At 35.2% G+C, this 17,519-nt stretch overlaps 1 protein-coding gene across 1 annotated transcript in view; it reads right to left on the bottom strand.

The window, feature by feature from the left end:
- LOC100889203 (cytoplasmic phosphatidylinositol transfer protein 1) overlaps positions 1-17,519 on the bottom strand; it is a 62,958-nt gene that overhangs the window by 5,065 nt on the left and 40,374 nt on the right. The window contains exons 5-8 of the mRNA XM_030986285.1: positions 15,839-15,910; positions 1,645-1,743; positions 1,298-1,357; positions 351-446 (exon numbers count right to left, since the gene is read on the bottom strand). Coding sequence (XP_030842145.1) covers positions 351-446; positions 1,298-1,357; positions 1,645-1,743; positions 15,839-15,910 — 327 coding nt within the window. The remainder of the gene's footprint in view (positions 1-350; positions 447-1,297; positions 1,358-1,644; positions 1,744-15,838; positions 15,911-17,519) is intronic.

Below are 17,519 nucleotides of genomic sequence, written 5' to 3'. Positions count from 1 at the left end.
TGGTATTAAGTTTAAAAGCCAATAATCTTGTTGTAGGCCAGTAGATCTCCAACGATGCAGCACATAATAGCTTCCAGTGCATCAGTGGATGACATGCAATCCCAAATTGGGGATCTGATTTTCCTTTTGTAATTGTATTGTGAGTATACTAGATGAACGGTCAACTGTTCATTTGTCAGTAATCTTTTTCCAATTATCTTTTGTAATTACTTTGCATAATGATGATAATCCAAAAACTGTGGATTCTCTTTCAATATTAATTGGTTTCATTTTATTTTGCATTACCCACATATGAAAACAATACACGACCTGATATTTGCATCAAAATTGAAGGATAAAAAGTGCATTACCTTGTGCACGAAGCTTTCGACTCTTGTTTGTAGACCCCAAAGCTCAAACTTGACCCGTACCAGCTTGTAGGAACACATTATAGGATTACTCGTCTCCTAAGGGTTTCAAATTGGCAACAAAATTGACATTAAAACGATATTACTAGGTGAATTCCGTATTGTATGGCTTAAGAACTGATTAACATAATATATACACTGAACAACTAAATTATTCATACACTTACCAAGTTTTGTATAAAAAAATTAAGTATGAGAAAAATGTATTTGTCCCGATTTATGTTCATTGAGAATGTGACATATCAAAGCTTAAATCTATAAGTGTTCAACAGGGGCCGTAATTCAACCAGTTCATTTTTCATTATTGAGTTGCGAGAGACACACACACAAAAAAAAAAAAATTCACAATGGATGTATAGAATTTCACAAAGAGTTCATGCCCTTCTGGCTCTTAATCCACAGGAGAGAAAGTGAATATGCAAATTTTTAAAAGTATATCATATATCTATGTATCAAGTTTATGTAAAAGAATCATTTGTTGTTGCACAAAGTAGAAAGGGAGCAAAGGAGACAGACAGGTCAATTTTAACACATAGCAGTAAAGTGATTTTTCTGGATTATCTTTTATCCAGAAGGCTAGGAATGACACATGAGCAGAAAGAACACAAAATAATAAACAATTTTGAGTCCATTTCCAATGCAGTGAATTGCGCCATTTTCAATGAACAACTTATTTTCTACAAAAATGTACAGAGAAAAAGGCAAAATCATTACAAGTACTTAGAAATGCTACAAAAGAGAGAAAACTAGCAGTAGACATTAAGACTAGACATACATGTATAAACAGGCATGGAAAGAGATGCAGTTGAAGAATGATGACATCAAAGATAGTTAAGGCTGATTTTTAAACTAGATAATAAAGAAAAAAACATATATTTATGATAACTCACCCTCCAGTCCTTTTGTAGGTGCCCCCTCCCTGTCTTTTTCGACTTAAACTTTGTTGGATCCTGAAAGAAAGAAAAAACAAATAAATGAATTCTTACATGTAAAATACAAGCACAGTCACAAACAAGACTTAAAAGAACTTTTTTGTACTTTATTTCACATTAATTTAGTCAAATTGCATCAAAATTAATTCATATCCTAGTAAAATATTTAATGAGTGAATGGTAATGAAAACTTGACAGGTTAGGTCTAGTATAATATGTAAAACACTGTCAACACTTAAACTAACATGGAATAAAAAGAGTTCTTTTCTGAAATGTTAAGAATAAAAATCTTGTGTATTTCTTACCTCATTTTCTTTGTAATACTTTTCTGGAACATTGTTGTATGCTATATCAACCGGAACAACTTCCCTTTCACTCAATTCTGCTTCTGAAAGACTGAGGCACTGCAAAAAGGAAAAATAATTAAGGAGAACAAAAGGAAACATACAGTAAACCTTATTGCAAAAATGTTTTAAAATTAAAATTTCGCATGTGTAGACTGAGGTAGGTGGGTTTTTTTTCTCTTCTATATCTGGTTTGGATGTGCTAAAAATAGTACTATTTTTTTTTTAGATATCAGGTAAAAACAATAAAACAACAACAACAATAAACAAACAGACAAACATTGTATGCCCTACAACATGGATATTGACTTTCATACAGTCATTGCCATCATCACTATCTTCTTCAAAATACTTCCTTTATATACAATTCATAAACATTTGAAGATAACAATACAGTTTTCAATTATTCTGTGCTAAACTAGTAGCTAGCTTATTTCATGTCAATTTAACTACCGGTATTATTATCATTTTGTCCAATTCAAGTATGAATCTAATATAATTCATTTAGACCTGCCTAAAGCCTTGTTCATCCATGAATTCATAAACTACCTTTGAAAAAAAAAACTGCCGCAGGAAAATTAAAAGTATTTTACATTTTAAATGCCAAGTGAGGGTGAAGAAGAAAAAAAGTAGCTGTATACAGCACAGGTCCCTATCATAAGATACAGAAATTTGATGCCTACTATGCTTATGCTAATTTGGTTTTCTGCATTTTTGTTTCTTTAGGGCGGATTACTATGTCATCTGTGTATGAGGTTCACGGGGTTGGAGGCGTTGAATAATCAATATATCAAGGAGTAATCTTATAGCCTAGATCCTGAGGCATGGCATTTCCAGGAAACTATTTTATCTATGACCGAGGGAGCAAAGTGGCTACATCACCACGCCAACACGCAACTCACACCCACAAAAAATAGATGGAGGATGCATGGTTACAAGCCTCAAGTTTGGGTGATACAAACAAAATTCTTCTTCTAGCGGATCGATTTTACCATTTGTTCAGAGCCAGAAAGGGGATGACTTCTATTTTAAAGTATATAAGTTAACAGATGACATAGCAACAACTTCACAATTCTTACTAACATGGAATAATCAAGCAAATCAAATTGCGGAGAGCCAGGAGAGCCAGAAAAGCTTTATGATGACCCATAGCAGTTCATGGTATTTTTAAAGTTGAAATAAATCATCAAATCTTTCATCCTCAAATTGGCACTCATCCATTTGTTGGTGACATACCTCATTAAAGAGAAGCTTGACTTCTTCTAATAAAGATGAAAAATAATTGGTGTCTTTTCTCCTTCTTTTATGTCAATTTCAAAGAATATCATAAAAGACATATCTCCTAAAAAGGATTGCTCTTTAAATGCTCTGTATTCAACAGATGATGAAAAATAGTGTTAGGCCCAAACATCCATGTGTAGGTAGCCCCATATACATATTCCTGTGTCTAGTGCATGAGCTTTTCAGTGACAATGAATCAATTTGTTATCAATTTGATCATTACAAAACCTCACAGTAGATCGATACCTGTTTTTATTTACTACATTTAATAAACCATTCCCATTGCTTGGAGATAGACTCTTCCAAAATTATTATAGAATGATCAGGGGCACATTTCACAAAATTTTTCATCATGCAGTGACAAATGACAATTTTGTAACAATTTTGTGAAATCCTTGCTTCTGATGGTTGTTAGCAGATTTGTTACTGGTTTTTGTCATTTGTCATTTAAAAAAGGCTTTGTGAAACGGGTCCCAGGACACAACTTCATCTTGAAGTTAATATCTACTATAGATCATAGTATTTCAATTTGAAATCTATATAACTGTACATGCCATATTACGAGTACTGAGTAATATCTAATTTGCCGTTTGATAGTTCTGCTCCTGTTAACTAGTAACAATATCCACGCAGCCAGTGTCCCTTTTCTGGAAACAGATATACCAATCAATAAATTCTGGGAAGCGAAGCACGGCCAGCACGACCACTGATTGCCTTACAAGTGATTTGATACGTTTAAGATTTACGCCTTCAACTCCATGATTAACAAGGAGGTAGGACATCGGTTTACCTAGATCTGGCACGTCTTGTGTTTCTCTCCCAATCTCTTTTATTTGGATACCACTGAAAGATTTCATCAAGGATAGGGAACTGGAGAGAAGTAATTGGTAATCACCTCTATCTTCATGCAAGATCATTACCCCGCAGTTGGCCCAATTCTTGCGATTGATAGTCACACAATGTAATTAAAAGCCCATGGATACATGTACATAATAGTTTGGCAAGTCTCCCGACACACTCACCAGTCTTGAAAATGTTTGTTAATAACTAGCATGGTACTCAAAATCATAAGCTAATATGCTCTGTAAAGCCCTGTTCCATAAATACAATGCAGTAAACTGCCTAGAAATTAAACCTATCCTCTTTTACTCGGAACAAAAAGGAAAGGGTGCTATGTGCACCATTGGCTTATAATTGTGTGTATTTTACATGAACAACAACCTTTCCAAGCTTAAAAAATAACTTGTTTGAGACACAATATGGAATAGAGTGTAATTTCTATGTGTTTTAAACAGTTTTGTTTTTCTCAAATAGAGGAAACAAAGGTTCAGAACATTAGTTAAAGGCAAACAAATAGGAGTAATTCTTCCAAATTTTTTGAAGAACCGGTATAAATGTATAAACGTATAAATGAGAGAGAGAGAGAGAGAGAGAGAGAAGGAGAGAAGGAGAGAGAGAGAGAGAGAGAGAGAAGGAGAGAAGGAGAGAGAGAGAGAGAGAGAGAGAGAAGGAGGGGGAGAGAGAGAGAGAGAGAGAGAGAAGGGGATCTGGATGAAGTGCAACACACTACTGCCATTTCATATTGCCACATAATGGTCGATTTTTGTTTTTAAGTCAGTTTATCACACCACATACATGTGAATAAGTCTTGATGGATGGGTGGAGTCTGTCTGGAAGACTAACCACAGAGAAACACCCACAACAGGGTGGCAGCATGGAGAACTCTAAGAGGGGACAAATTGAATTAGGGAAACGAGAATGAGATGGATCTCGTTTATTGGGATGAGCGCCGCTGCAGGCGATGAAACAATCCGCCACTCGGTTTCTCCCGCCCTTCAGATGAGTGTTTTTATCCTTGCAGACTGGCCGATGGTGAGAGGTACACTAAGCGGCTAATGGTCATCATCGTGATTGACGTGGACATGGTCAAGGAGAGTAGTTCTCTTTTGATCCCTTGACATCGTACTTCAAAACAAGTCCACTGTTTATGCTAAGCCTTTAAGGTAGAGTTTTATATTACAGGAGTGGAGAGGAGGGGTAGAGGAATAATCAGAACACAGAGGCATACCTGTACATGAAAACAAGGGACCTGTATTTCATACCAGACTTCTTGGTTGGGGGATGAGACAACTACATGCTACTAACATAAAAAGCTAAACTAACATTAAATAGAGCAAAGCAGAAACAACAATGTCAAAGACAACATTTTCAAATTGATCAATTTGTAACACTTCTTACTTCTTAATGTGTTATTTCATAGCACTGGATCTAGCAAGACAAAGGTACATCTGTATTAGGATACATCGTTTCGAAGAAAAAACTCTGTTACTTCTTTGCTATTTAGAGGTTGATGAAACCTTTTGAAGTTTTAAATACCTGATAGAGTACCCCACATGCACCTCATTATTGATAAACCTGGGTGTTTAGCTCTTACGTCAGGAGTGACAAAATTGTGTCTCAGACATGAAAATTTAATACCACGGTGATGACACCTCCCCCCCAAATCTTACAAACAAGCATAAAAGAACTATAATTGTATATCTCCATTATTTATTTTTCAAATTATGTGGTCATAATTGGACTGGCTTCTGGAATTCGACACTTTGGTTGGATACTATCTCTTTATGGCTGTCTCAATTGTCACTGTCTCCATATCTCCTCTCTCTCTCTCTCTCTCTCTCTCTCTTTCTCTCTCTTTCTCACTCTCACACACACACGTAATAAACTGATGTGCATAAACAGAACTCTTAACTCCGCTGTTGACATAAGTATTCAAGTGCCCGATACTTGTTCATTTATTTATGCATTTGCGAAATTATCCGTCGTGAACTGAATCATAATTTAGCCGAAAAAACTAAACCTTGCCATAGCCAAAGTGAACCCAAGCATGGCAGCTGAGTTACAGTACAAATCACAATTGTTGTTTTGCATTTTCATGTTTTAAACTGAGTGCCATTTGAATTTCAAGTGCCCGATACTTGTTTATTTATTTATGCATTTGCAAAATTATCCGTCGCGAACTGAATCATATTTCAGCCACAAAAAAAAAAAGAACTTTGCCATACCAAAGTGAACCCAAACAAGGCAGTTGAATTACAGTACAAATCACAATTGTCTTTTTACATTTATATTTTAAACCGAGTGTCATTTGAACCCTCTCTTTACATTCTGTTTTTACATTCTAACTTTAAATGATACATTTTTGAAAATCATCCCTTGAACCTTTATTTTTAGTGGCATCATTTAAAAATCTGTCTTTAAAGCTTATCTGTCGTAGTTTACAGGAGGGATTAGACTGCCCTGCAAGGTCACTGGACAGGTGGTTATCTTATCAACTCAGCTCTCAGTTAACATAAGAAAAAGAGGATCATGGGGGAACCAATGGTCACTGATTAGGCATTGTTTGTTATATAGAGGGCGCACGTAGCTACAAGTAGTGCAGTGGGCCTTTAAGAGCATCATATTGGGGTCAAATACCTCAACCCAAATGCTAAAGTGCTGAAACGTTTTGATATTCCCTCACATATCACATTCATGTTCAAGCAAACCAAACAATCACATGTTATTAGATCAAATCTCTACTGGGGCCGGGGGTTGACACCGTCCGCATTCCAACTATTCATGTTGCTAAAGTTTATTTTGAGTTTTGGTAATGAAACTGCTTCTTGAGATACATGTAAACTCTTCAAAAGATATCCAGGGCCCTATCTTGTAAAGAGTTGCAATTGATCCAAGTTAATCGCAAGTCTTCCAATCAATCGCAAGTCTGCAGTCTACTATCTCTTGTGTACATCGTTGCGATTGATATCAATCGCAAATAAGTTGGGATTACTATTAAATCTGTATAAAATGGGGCCCAGAATTATCTTGGAGTCATTCTGAATTGTTTATTCTGCAGTATTTCAAGTTACATATACATGTGTATAATAATGTCAAGAGAACTAACTAAAATAAGTTGCTGAAAACCATATATTGTTTGTTTGGAGCCAGAAGGCCATAGACTCATATATATATATGTTTTAACACAGAGTTGATAACTCCCTTCTAGATCTCAACAGATGATATACTAGTTAACTTGAGCATTAACTCAATGTGAACAACCTCTGTTTGAATTTGAATTCTATTTATCAGTCAATTTTTAAAATTTCAATTCAATTTATTTCATTTTCACTTTCTGTTAAAAATCACAATAACAAACATTTACAATACAAAGTCAATTCAAGTTATATTGTCAATTATCTTCTAAAACTTATTTTTGTATAGGTATTACTTAAAGTTTATATTTAAAGGCTTCATCTTGGGATTAAATACCTCAACCCAAATGCCTAAGTGCTGAAACATTTTGATATTCACTCAGTTGATAATAGATCACATTGATGTTCCAGCAAAGCAAGCAATCATATGTTATAATTAGATCTAATCTCTACAGAGACTAGACATTCGGCACTCTGACAATTTATAGTTGTTAAAGATTATCATGACTTTTGTTAATGACATTTCTTTTCCAAAATGAACTCTCCAAAAGATTTCCAGAATTCAGACAGATATCCAGATTTATCTAAGACAGTAAGACTCTTTTCAAGTATTTATCAAGCAGCATATGTATTTTAAGTTATCAGGACCTGTGTAGTGTAAAGAGAACTACAAAAAGAAGAATCTGAAAATCAATATTGGTGAACTTGAGCATAAACACAGATATGCACACGTGGGACTCATGCCCTTCTGTCGTTTTTGCATATGATTGACATAATACATGTACAAGTCAGTTATATGCCAATTTGGAGCCAGAAGGGTGTTATTTCATGTACTGTAACACAAAGTTAATGCCTTTCTTGCTCTAAAGGGGCATATTGTACATTTTCTATCCAATTCGTGTGGGAGACATCATTTTGATTTGTGGATCTCTTTTTTTACACAATCGATGGACATTTTGATGGGTTCTGAATTGGAACTTTTTCGTTCATCTGCATCGGAACTGGCGACTACCTTTAAAATCAAGTCCTCGTTCCTGATGAACACAACCCGAGAGACAACGTCAGAGATATCATCCCACACGCCTCGGTCTCCTCGCACCAATCTGTCAACAAATTTTACTTGTGTTTATTACTTCAGGCGTCCGTCCGTGTAAGGGGGTGAGCCAAGCGATATTAACTAATAACACTCATAGAGGAGCTCCCCAGACACCACGTCCCTACTCAAGAAGATATCGGTGGGGCTCTACGTTGATAATTGTATTTACAGAATTATCTTGCTTGACTAGGTGTGAGATGACACTGAATAACATCACTGGATAACCTTCAACAATTTCAAGATATTTTCTTATCTATCACATTTCCTTCAATTTTGTTTGTACCTTTCCTCCTAACATTTCATTAAAACATTTGTATACCCATCACATTTTAATTGAAGACTTGCCCTCCCCTTGCATTGATACCCATACAATTTATTTCAAATCTTTTCTACATGTCACAATTCCATTCTTTCCATTTAAGTATTCTTCTTCCTTTAAAAACTCATTCAAACATTTTCTAAAAGGAGTATTGTTTAAAAGAGGAAAAGTTAACAAGTTTAAGTGATGGAGGGGGGCATTGAAGGCTACAGTTTCTCACATTTATGGAATTAAACTAAACTTCACTGTCAAAATTGTCATGACCTGAAATAATGGTCTTACCAACAATTTGATCTATTTGGTTAATTTGATATGATTGATTGTTAGTTTTACCTGACTGCTAAAAAACTAAGTGTATGTTTGTAAGTAAGCAACTGAGGGACCAACAGCTGTAAGTCCTCTACAAGGGACTTTGGTAATGAGGATTAATGCCTTACCAATGGCCACTAACGCATCGACTTGGTTTCAAAACCTGGGACCTCCTATTTATGAGGTCACTGCTCTACCACCGAGCCAATGGGCCTCTTAGTGATGATAGTAATGATACATCAATTAAATTAAAACTTGCTCCATGGAGTATTAATATATCATATACCCCCTCCACAACACATGCTTGACCTGGGCCTACATATCTTCTTTTACTCCTAAAGTACACTTTAATTGGCCGGCAAATGATGACATTAATGCCAGAAGATCTCGGTTGGAGATGTATTAATTGGAAAGGTCGCAGCTTCCATAGAAGGGCAACCAAACACATCTCAGCTTTTATACCGCCATAGGTCCACCAGGAATTTCTTTCTAGAACAATTTATACTCTGCATGTTCACTCTACATGTAAGGGTGAGATTTGTTAAAGAGATTTGTAAGTAGTTTGGTTTCAAGCAAATCAGCCCCTCTCCCTATATAAATGTGTTTCATTTAATTGAAGTGAATCTAATTCATTAATCACCATCAACTTTTGTTCATCAAAATTTTGTTTTAACAAGACAAAAGGAAGAAAATCAATATTTATAATGCTTGTTCATATACATCAATATCTCTCCATGAAGCAAAATAATGTAAGTTAATAACCAGAACGTCAATGACGTAGCGCTCATCCGCATCTCGCAACAACAAACATCGTAAATTTTATGTGGTACACTTTTGAACTGGTCAAAAAATAAACTTAAAAAATGAAATGAAGGAGAAGAAGCATTTTTTATTATTTTTGGAATAAATTTGAATATATTACCATAATTTATCAATGGAGCAAAATTTTAAAATTTTGTGTAGAAGTTTAGTGTTCCAAATTTAGTTCTACCAGATAAGGCAAACCAAATCAAAATCGGTCAAGAAATGAGGGAGAAGAAGCAATTTTTGTTATTTTTGGAATAAATTTGCATAAATTACCATAATTAATTAATGGAGAACAATTTCAACATTCGGTGTAGAATTTTAGTGCACCAAAGTTAGCTCTACCAGACAAAGCTAGCCAAATCAAAATCGGTCAAGAAATGAAGGAGAAATAGCATTTTTGTGATTTCGAATAAATTTGCATAAATTAGCATAGATAATGAATTTCACGATTCTGTGTAGAAGTTTTAAATCCCCATCCTAGCCCTATCATATGAAACAATCAGAATCAAAATCGGTTGAAAAATAACGAAGAAGAAGCATTTTGAAAACTGTGGACGGACGGACAGACGGACGCCACGCCATGGCATAGCTTATCGGGCCCTTCAGGCCGGATGAGCTAAAAACTAAAATTACACAAAAAACAAACATCCTGTGGAACATTTGGTTGATACATGATACTACATGTAAGCCTTGAAATGCATGCAGTCAAAAGGCTCAATCTTAGTAATGTTGTCTTCGGTATTCTAACTCAGGCAGTCCCACACAATAAGATCCATTAGACCAGACTAATCAGCCATTAAAAGCCTCTAGTAAGGAGTGCTTACCAAAATATTTATAATGTCTAAGAAATATGGCATGCATATATCCTTTATTTATTAACCTATAACAAAAATCATGTTCTACAAGATGTTCCAACATTACCCAGACTTTAGCTAGGTTTGGTGCCCACAGTACTGAAAGAATAACGTCTTACCAATTACTAGACCTGAGTTGAGAGTGGCAAATGTAAATGAACACCCTGACAAAGGACTTATTAGTTCCATGCTGGGGGCCTGAACTCATGACCTTTGCATTTCCAATTATAAAGTATTTGAACCATTCAAATTTGACCCATCCTCTTTCTTTTTTAATTGTAAAATTTAAATTGTTCCATTGTAAACAAAAAAGTGCTCATTATGGAGTCACCATGCATTTCGCATCTCATTGCCATACATGGACAGTAAACAACTTAATCTTTTGTGCCCTTACCAAGTTGTGTGAATTTTTAACTATGTGAACAAAATGTCCAGATTTACAGTATGTTTCTTGAGAATGTGACACATTAAAGATAAACTTGAGTACTGGTAATGCGATTGCATTGTGAAAGAAAAGGTGTGGAATGAATCAGAAAAGTTGATCATTATAGCATGTAAGTAATGGTGTGTAATGCAAGGTTCTAGAGTCATCAAAATCATCATAAATTTGGCAGAGTCTTGGTAAAGTAACAATCACTTACACAGATAGATGTATATGGGACAACACACATGGTGTCGGGGCTAGTACTACCCCGATGTCCTTATCTTTCTATGCTCATTACTCAGCCAGTATACATTTTCTTCCAAAATTGTTTGGCACATGACATTTATTTGTAATCTTGAACATTCAGTGTAAGTTTCGTTAGATTCTGTGAGAATTCATTTTCTTTTTTTACCAGAACTCAAGTTTATCTTTAAAGATTACATGAATCAATATTCAAAGGCCCAGTCCACCTTTCATTCTTGAGTCATGAAAAACACAAAAAAAACATCAAATATACAAGGGGTATGAATAATTGAGTTATACCAAAGGTTTTCTTGCCCTTTGACTATCTATATATCCAACATCATGATCTCCCTCTGCTCCTTCTCTCATTAATCTTCACTTCCCACACACTGTTAACTCATAGCCTGCCATAAGGCTGCATGCACGCTATTGTTATAGTGCTTTGTACACGCGAGCAAGCTACTGTTTCTCTGCTTCTTGCATGATTGCATGCATATGTAAATAGCAGTTATTGTTCATGCCCATTGGACTGTGCCTAGTGTTTTGCACGCGCTATTGTTAGTACCATCGCGTTAATCTGATTATCTCGTATAACTTTGGCACTGGGGGGATTTGTGGCTTGGCACAATGGGGATTAGCCCTGTGGCAGGATAAGAGTTAAACTTCTCACCGCTCTACATGAATCCTATCAGGTTCTTTCTCAGCTTGAAGCTCATTTTCTCATTTATTCCATGTAGCTCCTTTCTTTTCAGTTGTCACTACTCTAATGGATCAATATATTTATGAGTGAATTGAATGTACATTTCTTATATATTTTTTATAATTTTGACACAAATGCAAATACTCAAATAAAAAGAAACTTAGGGTAATTTCAACAGCTTATTGTACTACCTATAATAATCATGTTCATATTATGTAAATTGTCACTATCATGTTTGCTTATTAAAACTGCCTAGGGTTATTTTCCTTTTTTTTAAGTCTTTGAGATCTTGCTTCTTCAAATTTATTGTATGTTATTCCATTTGAACATAAAGTTTGCTCACATTAAACAATTAATGTTTGTTGACTATTTAACAAAGACATGGGAGAGGCTGATGAGTAAAATATGACTTGTTCATTAAAAAGAATCTATTCTAAACCTTCAGTACGGTGAAAAGTATATATACTTCACTTAAATGCATATCGTACAAAGTCATCTGCATAAGATGTGAAGTTACTCTTCTAATACAAAATATTCCATCAATAGTTCCACAATGCTCTGTTTCCTGTTCCAAATATTAATAGGGCTTTTCATCAGTCTGGTGAGATACTACCAAAAGGATGTAGACTTATGATGGAACATCTGGGCCAATGGAACATAGGACTACTGGTAAGAATTTTTTCTGAAATAGACAATTTTCATAATCAAATTGAATGAACAAATCTCTGTTAAGTGCCTCATTACAAATAAGTTCATCCATTTGTTACACATAATTGTATTTTAATATTCAGAATACAAATTGAATTCATTAATCGTTGCTAAGTAGGGCCATTCTGACTATTGAAATACAATTAGTTGTAAAAGGTGATTAAATAATTTGTAACAAGGCACTTAACAAATGTTTCCGCATATTTGATTACATTAAGAAAAAGACCTGTTAATGATAGGTCTACAGCTTTGAAAGGACAGAATCGTAATAGGGTCTAAATTAGTACCAAGCAGTAGGTATTTGCAATTTAATTAAACTGCATATGTAGTTCGTGAATAAAGTTGCATGGTTGAGGGAACGTAAAACCACTACAAAAAGTGCAAAGATGTGGGGGAAAAAGAGGTCTTTTTACATTATTGTATACTCTCAGTCTCACTGAGGACGTGAGTATGCATGATAATTAAGGTCGCAACCCATCAGAACAATCTTTCGGTCTTTATTCCTTGATGCTTTACCATCCCCCCTTGTTTTTTTAAAATCTTATTAGTATTAAAATACTCCCTAAACCCCCTAAACAATCTCTAATTTACATATAATTTATCTAAAAATGTACATCTCAGCTGTATTAAGATCAAAGCATGGATGAACGAAATAGGACGCTTCTATTTAATGGCTGCTAACACATGTATGATGAACCTCATTTCATGCTTGTTTAACCGAGCGTACCACTAACAGAGTGTCACAGGGAGTATAAAAACACCTTTGAAGGGGGGGGGGGGGGGGGTTAATAAATGAAAAAGTGGAAAGTCTGTGGTCTTATTCTACAATGTACAGTAAGCCACACACCAAAAGAATGTACTAAATGTGTGATTCCCTAAAATCATGATGATCAATGATTGTTTTACCTGACTGCTAAGAAAGTATATGTATGCTTGTAAGTAAAAAAGACGAGGGGACCGACAGCTTTAAATCCTGTCCAAGGAACTAGGTAATGAGGATTAATGCCTTACAAAGGGCACAAGGGTATTGACTTAGTTTTGAACCCGAGACCTCCCAGTTACAAGACCACTACTCTACCAGTAAGCCATCGCACTCCCTTTTAACAGCTGTAAAGTCAATGCAAGCCTAAAACACATCCCACTGTCATTTAAAACAGTTTTGTGGAATCTAGAGTATTGGACACTTTACTAAACTACAGTATTTTGTCTATAAAAGTGTATCAAAGGATGTTGACATTGGCTCTCAGGAGGTGAGATGTACTTTACAGTCCTTTGCTAGAGCATACAAGTGAATATAAGCAGAGTCTTATAAAGCCTTTTATGCATGAACTACCACACTGTATAAATGCAGGCTGTTTGCAAGAGCATGTACTATTTATATAAAAATAAACCTCTGTGAGTTCCAACTGAGTGTTTTCCAGTGTTCATGTATCTACAAACAATGTCAAGATAACAAGGTACATGCAGGCATGTTAAAAAAACCTATAAAAAACTGGGATACGAAACTCAAGTAAATATTATTTGTCCGTGCTCTTACCCTGTGCATATAGACAAGTCTTTTTATAGTGAGAAAATTTGCTATAGATCGATTTATGAGATATGTAAATTGATATGGTGTTCTTGTCCTACTTGGGTACATTAGAACTAGAAATATCGCAATCTGTATTGCTGCGCAATGTGAATGTATCCCCCGGCAGTGGCAGCAATTTTGTGTCATCCTTATGTTCGAAGGAGGGACAAAGTTCCCCTCTCCCCTCCCTGAAACAAAAGGATGACGTAGAGAGGTCACCGTTAGAGGCTCGGACTATTGTCTAGACTAGAAGCAACATTACCTAAACAATATGTGTGTAGATTAGAGTATAATGCATCTCTGTAAAAAATGAAAGAAATCTGTCCAGAAATGTGGCAGTCAGAGCACACAAAAGACAACCACCATAATATGGACTTTTACACTATAAAAGACAGAACACTGGAGGTAGCATCACCAAAATCTATAGGCTTGTACATTATACCAAGATACACCTACGTACAAAATTTGAAAGAAATCCGTCAAGGAATGTGGCAGTAGGAGCGCACGCAAGAATAGGAAGCTGCTGAATCCAAAGTACCCCACCTGCATACTGCCTGGGGCTACAATTATATCAGAGCTGGTGGTAAAAGGGTGTACCCACATTACACAGCTCTTTGCACTCTTCTCAAACATGACTACCCCCGCCCCCCCCCCCCAACACACAGGTGTAATCATATATCAGCTGGTGGTAAAAGGGTGTACATGCATCCACATCACACAGCTCTCTGCACTTTTCTCAAACATGACAACCCCCCCTCCCCCCCACCCCCTACACACAAGTGTAATCTTGTATCAGCTGGTGGTAAAAGGGGGTCGTGCACCCACATCACACAGCTCTCTGCACTCTTCTCAAACATAACAACCCCCCTCCCCCCTTCTACACACAGGTGTAATCTTCAATCAGCTGGTGGTAAAAGGGTGTCGTGCACCCACATCACACAGCTCTCTGCACTTTTCTCAAACATGACAACCCCCCCCCCCCCCCTACACACATAAGTGTAATCTTATATCAGCTGGTGGTAAAAGGATGAACATGCACCCACGTCACACAGAAAAGAGAAGAAAAGTAGTTTACCAAACGCTTCATTTTCATGTATGGAAAGTGTGGAAACAAGCCACTTCAAACAAAGTTAAATCTTTAAACATACTGTACCCACCCATCCATCAATACTTAGCTCCTGCCTACAAAGAAGTATTAGATTACAAAGCTCAATATATTATTGAACATCATCACAAAATTTGAACCCATTACTATAATTTGATGTTCAATATAGCTCAATTTATTATAAATCATCATAAATTTACACCAATTAATATAAATTGATGAGCTTACTGCATATGCATCATGCTTGATAAAAGAATACTGCACATTGCGCAAACAGGCTTTGGTACTAATATGCATGGTCTGATGATACGTGTTATCCCACACATGGCTCGTCTTCCCTGAGTAAACCTCATTACATTCATGTTTGTCCAATTATCCGCTTGAAACGGCTGTTTATACCATTCTTATGAGTATAATGAAAGGGGATGAGTACTATTTCTGCGCATATATTCTGCTAATGTGATGTCATTCACAGCAAATGGCGGCCCCCATGATCATTCTTGGAATTGTTATCATGTTTTTTGCTTATTTCTTGACTTTATATTCATATTTTAGACCAGTTTTATGAAAGAAATATTTCACATTCTAAGGTTATGTTCTTTTGTTATAGGTGATACAATATCAAATATAAGTACCCGGTACTGAGATATTTTTTATTGCACTTGGAACAACAATACTCTTAAACAACAATAACAAATGATAGATATAAATCAGGATATACAAATTTGACATAAACACTCATAATTTAAATAAACAAATACTTACATTTTCTGTGGTCCCTGAGTTATTCTCGTATCTTGTATCGATATGTATGGAAAACTTCGGAACAAAGGAACACTGTCAAGAAAGAAGACAGATAAATTAAAACATTTTTAGTTATGATAACAAATTGTTTGTCTTGTGTTCATAGTGCTCATATCCCCCACAGGATGGTCACCTTTGCTATTACCAATAAGGTGTTTTACAGCATTGAAGGAAAACATTCACCAATACGCTTCACTCGGGTGATGAGAGACAATTGCAAATAAAATGCATTGTCTAGAGACATCCTTGTAGAAATATTGCCACGAACAATTCAAGGATATAAGCATAGAGGTTTAAAATAAACAGCAGCAAAATTACAATGGCTTAGGGTGAGGAATAGTATGCAAAAACAAAGTATTTGAAAAGAGAGAGAGAGAGAGAGAGAGAGAGAGAGAGAGAGAGAGAAAGTGAGAGAGAAAGAGAAAGAGAAAGTGAAAGAGAAAGAGAAAAAGAAAGCAAAAGAGAAAGAGATTGAATAAAGAGAAAGAGAAAGAGATAGATAGATAGATATAGATACAAAAGTATAGTTTAATAGTGCACAATACTGGAAAGTCTCTAAGCACTTCACAAATATATTAAAAATGAATGAAGAACATATCTATTTTTAATTGTATTCATAGATTTTTTTGTGCACTCTATCTGGGAATATATTATAGTACTATATGGAAAAGAGTATAAATGTCCATATGTTCCAACAATAATGATATACTGCAAACAGGAGGTAATTTTCTGTACATATTGTCAGAAAAGGGAGAAAAATCTGATTCAATGTCAAGATTGAATTTCAGGTCACGTACAGCAACCCAGAAATCAATGTGATAAATATGGAAGCGAATCAATACTGTAAGAAGTCATTGAATAAAAACATACATCGTGTGTTATTTTGTTCATCAGATATATGCAAGTGCATGGACAAATAATTTTCTCATAGAAAGTACAAAATTGTAAGAGATATAAAAGCTCTCTAACACCATCCAATCATAAAGTCACCATTTCATATCTAATGTCTATACAATTAACTCTGCATAACTCATAAAAGAAATTTTCACTAAGTCAATTATTTTTTTTAATATATATATATATACCAGACTATGCAAAACAATTTTTGTGGTCCCAACAGATTAGACTATTGAAGATTTAGCTGTATATGGAGATGATTTACATAATTATTATTGTTATACTCTCTGATGGGATATATTTGTGGTATTTTCGATCATACTCTTGATATCATAAAGAAATCTTTAAGATACATATTTTTGCACAAGTAAGGTTAAAACATTAAAAGAAAAAAGAAAACATGTTGTCCCTATCACACAGAATCGTACAAATAATTCTAGGAAGTTTAATCATGTTATTTAGATTATATACTGAGTTCTTTAATTTCAAGACTGAAATCGTTTTTTGAAAGTTTTATTTTTATTTAACATTAGCCCTAAATGGTGAACTTGACACCATTTCAAAGTATATTCTGACAAGCAAGCACAGAATCTATATCAATCTGCTTTCATCTCAAATTAAACTGCCATTAGTGTCAAATAAGGACCACTCAATATTGATGAGGAAAAAAATGGTAATGAACCATAACCTCTTTCTTCAGTAAAAAAAAGTTTCCCAGCAGGACAACTCTTAGCTCTAAGGGATA

Source organism: Strongylocentrotus purpuratus, unplaced genomic scaffold (assembly GCF_000002235.5).
Source record: "Strongylocentrotus purpuratus isolate Spur 01 unplaced genomic scaffold, Spur_5.0 spur5_contig_837, whole genome shotgun sequence".
Lineage (NCBI taxonomy): Eukaryota > Metazoa > Echinodermata > Echinoidea > Camarodonta > Strongylocentrotidae > Strongylocentrotus > Strongylocentrotus purpuratus.
Note: the sequence above shows the minus strand (reverse complement) of the source record. Positions and strands in the feature narration are given on the sequence as shown.